Here is an 8216-nt window from a genome sequence, read left to right on the forward strand (position 1 = left end):
CATGAGCAAGTAACATGAACAATTTATCAAAGGGTTCCTCTTTCCATAATTAGGCCAGCTTTCCTTAAGAGCAGATAACCTATTTACCCACAACACCAAATTCTTTATAAAATCTTATGTCAAGCAACCAGTGGACTTATCTATTCCTTAGAATGTTTTAATACAAGAGCCTCATTTAGTAGTACTATCATCTTAAGGTGATAAGAAGGATGTGTCAACAAGACATCTGGATGGATGAAAACATCACTAACAGATAAAGATTGGGGAGGAAATTATAAAAGTAAATACCACGAATCACCCCACTAAAAGAAAAAAGTTCTATCCTCTTTTTTTTTTAAGGACATAGAGCAGATGTTATCTTCTTACAAGAAACAATTTGATTCATCAGGGCATACCACTTACTGAGCATAGCATTAAAGGTCAACTGTACTTTTCCTGCTCCAAATATAAAGCTAGGGAAGTCAGACTTGTTATTGCAGAGCGTGTTTTATGGGAAGTTAAAGATGAATGCCAAGGAAAGGAAATATGTTATGAAATGATCAGAGAGAAAAACTCAAATTCATACATTATTAATTTGTTTGTGCCTCACAATTAAGAAAATAGATGGTGTTTAGGAAACCAACAAAAGTGGTCATAAAATTTAGAGAAGGAGAATTTTGTTGAATATTAGCAAAGGATATGAATATGGTTGGAGATACATATTTTTAGAACTTCAGGGGCAGAATAGCAGGACTAACGTTATTCTTGAACACTAGAAATTGGCTGAAACTCTGAGAGCTAAACAGAAGTTGGGCATTCCCTAGATCCTACTACATTTTTGTCTCTTCCTTCTTGTTAAAAATGAATATGGGTTCATGATTAATTTCAGATCACGCCCCTATAATACCGGCATGGAAAATGAATAACTGGAATAAGAGTGGAAATTAAATTCATTATTATTACAGGACTCCCCTCTTAGAAAAAACGGCCTTTTGGTAATGATATCTGTGTTTACAGGATGATACAAGAGCTGTATTTTGTACCTGGATTAACTTGATGGCATATAAGAATTAGAAGCACAGAGGAATGTTTTAATCAGAAATTAATAAACTGAAAGTTAAACAAGATCAATCAAAACACATGGGCAGCTTATGCTCTTATGGAAATAACCGGATATTATTCATCTTATTTAAGACAAAGGTACCTTGTGAAAGACTGGCCCCGGTCACACGGGCCAGATATCGCGGGGGGGGAGGCGTGGCTGTTTGCCCCGAGGCTAAATAACGCGCGGTTGCGCGATCAGACCTCCCGTGGAGGTTCAGTGGAGGTCCCGTGGGTAGGGGGAGGTGCCGATCATAGGACAATTCTGCCGTGCGGCAAAGAAGCGGCGCAGTGCAGCAAACAGGTTTGGGGGTTTTTGTACACCAAAGTATGTGCATGCTCCGTTGGGTGCTTGTGCGCATCCATGGAGACTTGGGGGAAAATACCCCTTTTTGCAAGGGGACATGGGCGGGTGCCGGATGCCACCGGAAACGCGATCAGACGCCTGCCCTTGCCCCGCGGTTACCGGAAACTAGTACCTCGGAGGTACTAGTTTTTTACCCCACATCTTCGGCAGGAAGGCTCGGGTGAGCCACGGGAGCTCTACGCTTCCCAGATGTGGCAGTGAGATCGCGCCCGGAAAATCCGCCTATCTTCCGGCTCTCTAGCGTGGTTAATGTTCCGTGTGACCGCAGCCACTGTCTGTCTAATGAGAACGAGTGGCAGATGAGGAAGCAGAAAAGAGCCTGTAGTTCTAGTGGCAGCAGAGGAACATCTCACTGACATTTTTCCTTTTCCTGCTCATGCAGGGAATAAAGGCCAGGGTGTGCCCAGAGGCATAAGACAAAGGGTTTGTCCTTAGCCCAAGGGTCATAGCCTAAAGCTAGAAGGAAGATCTGGAGGGAGAGGAAGATCTGTTCCAAACATGAAATCTTTTGAAGTCAACTTTATACTTCTGAATTATCCAGTGAGGTTACTGTAAACAGCTTTTTCAATAAATTACAAATTCCCTAGTTTACACATTAAAATAATCAGGAACTAACTCAACCCATTTCACAGCAAGAGGACCATCTCCTTATGTACTGACCAGCCAGAAATTTAAGATCTTCATTCCAAGTTCTGTTCTCTGTGCTTCTGCCTACAGAGATGGGACAGATGACAACTAGAGACAGGGCTTTCTCAGTGGTGGCTCATATAGGTAATTCTTTGAGCATTTTGTCCACCATGAAGACAGATATAGATATGTCAATGCAAACTTACACTTCATATGCTGCTATAACCTTATTGAAAGGGCCTGATAGGGTGAGAGGATGATGTCATCAGTCATAACACAGCATGTCACTTAGGGCTGGATCCCATGAGACACCAATGGAAGGCACTGACAATCACAGATCTTCTCTGCTTTTCCCTCCCCCAACTGACATTTCTGACACAAGAGAAAATAGATTCCTGAGGCTGCAGTCCCCAGATGAGAAATAGCCACAGGGGCCCATTAGCAGCTGTGAGAAGGAGGAAGGAACCATACCCTTCCTACTTCTTCCCAAAATTAAACTTCTGTCAGCAGCTCTGCTCGTGGAAGAGGGAGAAGGGAGTGATTTTGCCCCCTCTTCATTGCTGCCCAGCAACCTGCACAGCTATAACTCCACAGGGGTTCCATGACCCCAATGATCTCCTGTGGTCAGAATGGCATCGGATAGAGAGAGGAAAATCTGCAATCCTTGTGGTCCCTAATCCTTGCACCAGCAGACTGTTGGCTCAACCGCTAGTATGTCCTTTATAGGCAAGCATGAGTCAGAGTATGGGTCAAGAATGTTTTTTTAAACACGAAAAACACTTTAAGAAACCCAACAAAGTAGAATGGGTACACTTCTGACAACTGCACCTTATACACTTCCAGTAAGCCATTTGGCCTTTAGTTCTACTTATCCTAGATCATTATGCTTTAACCATACACAGCACTCAATGTATACATACCTGTATGTCCTTCTCTTTTTCAGGAATGGGGCCATTGTGCATCAAGCTATGTCTAAAGGTCATGTAGCCATTTTCATAAAACCTTTGTGTTAGCTCATATGTGCAGTCATGCAAATTCTGGAGCTCAGCCAGTTCTTCTCCTTCCACCTGCATGCATTGGGCAAGATACACGTTTATTTAAATTATACTTTATACCCTTCTTTTCTCCAAAGACTGGAATCAAGGGGCTTATATTTCAAAATTTAAAACAGACCATCCACATTAAAAGACTACACAGCTAACAGAATGGAAAGGAATCAGCTTCTGAGTACCAAACAGAATGTCTCCCAAACCACTGGAACACCAAGGCTGTCAATAACCGAACTATGTCAAAGCATCATTTGAACAGGACTGTGTGGCAGAACGTCTTGAATTGCCGTGACTTAGAAGTAACTTTCTCCTGAAAAAGATAAGATTTGGGGGCAGAGTCAAGAACAGAAAAGAGGGGAGAAAATGAGATAAAAGTGAAGTACAATCAACAGAATTTGATATAAAGTGGCTCAAGTGGTTAAGACGCTGTACTGCAGGCTGTGGAAGGTCAGTAGTTCAGCAGTTCAAGACCCGGGTGCCGCAAGATGGGGTGAGCTCCTGTCTCTAGTTCCAGCTCCTGCCAACCTAGCAGTTCGAAAGCAAGAAATTGCAAGTAGATAAATAGGGACCACTTCGGTGGGAAGGTAACAGCGTTCCGTGCGCCTTGGTGTTTAGTCATGCCGGCCACATGACCACGGAAACGTCTTTGGACAGCGCTGGCTCTTCGGCTTTGAAACGGAGATGAGCACCGCAACCCTAGAGTCGGATTCGACTGGCTTTCGAGCAAGGGAACCTTTACCTTTACCTTAATTTAGGGCCATAACCTGATATCGCCCCATTGGTAACACAAAATGAGACACAAAGCAGGAAAATGCTACCTGTTATTGTATCGTACTTTGCTTTCAAGTGTTCATGGACACTCCTAACGACAGTGGTCTGGGCAACAGCTAATTTATGTTAATGAATCTATGTAACACATCATAACACAACAATTTACTGAATAAACTCAAAATTTTGCTTTCTCACCTACACAAGGAAGATTGTTTTGTCCCCAAAATTTTTAGGACTATATGCATTAATTACAAGATAACTGAACCAGTGTTCCCTGTAAGCTGAGTTATGTGTGCTGGGTGCACTGATTTCCGACGCCCAGTGTATCAATTTCCTTCTCAGCGCAGGGGTATTGGGAAGGCCACTTGGTTGCACTAACTATAGAGAGCAGCTGGGAGCTCTTCTGGCAGAATGGAGTGACCTGTGGGCTGCTGCGGCTGCCAAAACTCAAACCGCCTTCCCGCTGATGCTGCTGCACCCAGCCATCCTGCAGGTCCAGGCGGGGGAGGTAGGAGAGCTGGGATCAGAGTGCACCTGGCTGCCAAATGGTGGGGAGGATGGAGGTCGGGGAGAGGTGCTGGGCAAGAATAGAGATAGGGAGAGGTCAGGGGGGAGTGTTGGACCAGCAATGTGGTCAGCGCTTTTCTGTGGCCTCCGGTTGCCAGTACTGTCAGTGAGTGGCTTGCTTTCTCCTGCAGTCCAGTTTAAACTGGGGTACAGGAGAAAGCGAGCCCCAGGAACTCCTGTGCCGCATGGAGCACGTTGCTCCAGAGGCCACTTCCGCACTGTCGTTTTTGTCACTTGTTTGTCCCTATTGCTTTGGGTGCCCCCCTCCCTTTTCCACATGTGTTTTGCTCCCTCTGGGACTACCAGAGAGAGCAAAACACAATGCGGGGGAACCCTGAAGCAATAGGGACAAACAAGTGACAAAAGTGACAAATCCTGGAATTGCTTACTCCTGTAGTTAGTGCAGGGGAAGGTTTTCTCTCTCTGTCTTTTTCTCTCTCTCCCTTTCTGTTGAGGTTTGAGAGCTGAAAGCATGGAGAGGCTGGGGAGCTACTTTCCCTCCCACTCTGGGCTGCTTCCCTTGCAGCCTTTCCTTTCTTTCTTCCCTTCTTTCTGTGTTTCACACCTTCCAACAACCTAAGAGGAAACTCTACACATGGACATCACTAGATGGGCAACACCGAAATCAGACTGATTATGTCATTTGCACTCAAAGACGGAAAAGCTCTATACAGTCTGTAAAAACAAGACCTGGAACTGACTGTGGCTCAGATCATGAGCTACTCATTGCAAATTTAGGCTTAAACTAAAGAAAGTTGGGGAAACCACTAGGCCATTCAGGTTTGACCTAGATCACATCCCTGATGAATATACAGTGGAAGTGAAGAATAGGTTTAAGGGACTAGATTTGATAGACAGAGTGCCTGAAGAACTATGGATGGAGGTTCATGACACTGTACAGGAGGCAGCAATCAGCACCATCCCAAAGAAAAAGAAAGGCAAGAGGGCAAAGTGGCTGTCTGATGAGGCTTTACAAATAGCAGAGGAAAAGAGGAGGGTGAAAGGCAAAGGTGAAAAGGAAAGATTTACCCAACTGAATGCAGATTTCCAGTGAACAGCAAGGAGAGATAAGGAGGCCTTCCTGAATGAACAATGCAAAGTAATAGAGGAAAACAATAGAATGGGAAAGACTAGAGATTTCTTCAAGAAAACTGGAGAAATTAAGGGAATGTTTCATGCAAAGCTGGCCATGATAAAGGATAAAAACAGTAGGGACCAAACAGAAGCAGAAGAGATTAGGAGGACCTCAATGTCCTTGACAACCACAATGGCGTTATCATTGACCTTGAGCCAGACATCCTGGAATGTGAGGTCAAATGGGCCTTAGAAAGCATTACTAAGAACAAAGCTAGCGGAGGTGATGGTATCCTAGCAGAGCTATTCAAAGTCTTAAAAGATGATGCTGTTAAAGTAATTTCTTTTTTTTTTTTTTAATAAGGGTTTTTTTATTATTCTGAACAATATATTCAACAGTACATTCAGAACACATATTAATACCATGCAATAATCAACATTCTCAACCCGTAAGAGCCTTTTAAAAATATAACAGATCTTTGTAATAAGAGTTGTTTGGAATCACTTCTTCTTCTGCGAGATATTCCACTGCTGGGAACCAAGTTGCTTGAAAATCTTTTTGGTGAGAGACTATTTTACCATATACAAAGTGTTCCCAGATTTTGTTTTGCCAACTTTGTAGAGTAGGTTGATTTTTGTTTTTCCAATAGTGGGCTAATGTTATTCGTGCAATTGCTAACAATGTTGCTATTAATTTTCTAGTGACTTTTCTTTCGCAGGTATCTGGGATGACATCCAACAGGACTGTTTCAGGTAGAAAAGGTAAGTTAGTTCCCGTAATTTTGTGAATTTGTTGAACAATTTGTGTCCAGAATTGTTGAGCAGAGGGACAGGACCACCAACAATGCATAAAATCTCCAATCTTCCCACATTTTTTCCAACAGAGTTTATTTATTTTTGGGTCTCGGACATTTCTGAGCCCCCTGAAAGCCCCTGCATGGGGCTCGCAGCCTGGGGTACCTCTTCCAAGGTGACGGCTGAGGAATTGAGGCCCCCTTTTACCCCGATAGGTTCCCCTGCCGCGAGACCATCATGAAGTTTAGAAGCACATGCTGGATGAGGCGAGCAAGTGATCTTGCGATTCAGAGCCCTTCCTATGTCGGAAAAAAATTGTTGGAATAAACTGTGAGTTTCAGCGAAACCCCGATGAGCTAACCAACTGCCAATCACAAGCCCCAAATTATCATGGCAGGAGGGGAGGAGCAGGGGAGTCCACCCGCTTGAAAAGAAAAGCGGTTTTTAAGTGATAGCTTGGAGGCAAGAGACAGTTCTAACTGTAAAAGCTGCAACATAGCCGAAAGGGGTGCAAAGTAGTCCAAAGTGGAATAAAATAAACAGACTTACAGATGACTCAAACTGACTTTTTCTTATGTAAACAATGTCGACCAGAGAGGACAAAATGGTGAAAAAGATAAGACCTTCACCAGGAAATGCCAGTTCAGTGACCTTAGCTCTTGAACTGGAAGCAGTCACTGACTTCCCAAACATGACGGCCATGGCATTGCGCCCTCTGCTGGACCAGATGACTAATATCAATAATAAACTAGACTGTCTCCAGAAACAAATGATGGATACAGCAAAGAAGACAGATGAAACTAATGAAGCATTGAAAAAAGTTGATGATAAGGCAAACGCTATTAAGCAGTGATTGGAGATAGTGGAGAAAGAGTGGATCTCCGATAAAGAGCAATTGTTAAAGCTACAAATGGAGAAATCACTACACGTCCTATGATTGCAGAGTATCCCAGAACAACAAGGGGAGAACTTAAAAGAATTACTGAGCAAAGCACTAGCACCAATGACAGATTTAAAATCAGATTCACTACAAACGATATGGATATGGTTTATTGAACCTATCCGGATTTTATCAAGAAAAAAAAACCGCCTGATGAAATATTTGTTAAATTCTCCAAAAGATCAACAAGAGATGCAACTTTAAAAGTGACAAATGGGAAATCACTGAAAATCAAAGGCGAAGAGGTGAAGATCTTAAAAGACATTCCATTTGAAATACGCAAGAAGAGACGACAATATAAAAAAATAACTTCTTTTCTACGCAAGCACTCCCTTCAGATGGATATTCCCAAAAGGACTTATCTTCAACTATAATGGAAAGAAAGAAAAGATAGACTCTGCTGAAAAAGCAAAACTGTTCCTGGACCAACAACAATAATTGTCTAAAGTCAAAGAGAAAGCAGAGGACAATGCATAAGCAGAAGAAAAGAGCGATCATGACTCAGAAGTCAGTGAAAGTATTTTTGGCACTTCTACAGAAGAGTCTGATTCTGAAAAAGGAGTAGCAGCTCCTAAAAACCTTAAAGTCCAACTGAGAGTTGATAAAGCTACGTACAGGAAATAATGATTATAATGAATCTGAGTCTATTTGTGTTTTAAGATACTATGATGTACTCAATAAGGCTAAATGGGCTTGACTTAGCTTTAGTGATATAAGATACTCAGTATTATTCTATTATATGCTTTATTCTAATAATAGTAGGAAGGACTAATAGGTAACTTACATGTAACATGATCCTTGCTATATCTCTTGTTTTATTAGTATTAGTATCCCTTATGTCCCTTCCCTATCTAGCTTGTAGTAAAAAAGCAATTAGAAAATTACCACAAAAAAGGAAAACGAAGTGTGTGTGTGGCTTTCTGAAAACACTCCAAGAGGGAATAAG

At 42.4% G+C, this 8216-nt stretch overlaps 1 protein-coding gene across 1 annotated transcript in view; it reads right to left on the reverse strand.

Moving 5' to 3' along the window:
• Positions 1-7023, reverse strand: part of LOC107120454 (LON peptidase N-terminal domain and RING finger protein 1-like) — an 8858-nt gene extending 1835 nt beyond the window's left edge. The window contains exons 1-2 of the mRNA XM_015423160.1: positions 6880-7023; positions 2995-3141 (exon numbers count right to left, since the gene is read on the reverse strand). Of these exons, the coding sequence (XP_015278646.1) occupies positions 2995-3141; positions 6880-7023 (291 nt within the window). The remainder of the gene's footprint in view (positions 1-2994; positions 3142-6879) is intronic.
• Between the last annotated feature and the right edge of the window lie 1193 nt (positions 7024-8216).

This window comes from Gekko japonicus, unplaced genomic scaffold, assembly GCF_001447785.1.
Source record: "Gekko japonicus isolate JY-2015 unplaced genomic scaffold, Gekko_japonicus_V1.1 scaffold577, whole genome shotgun sequence".
Classification (NCBI taxonomy): domain Eukaryota; kingdom Metazoa; phylum Chordata; class Lepidosauria; order Squamata; family Gekkonidae; genus Gekko; species Gekko japonicus.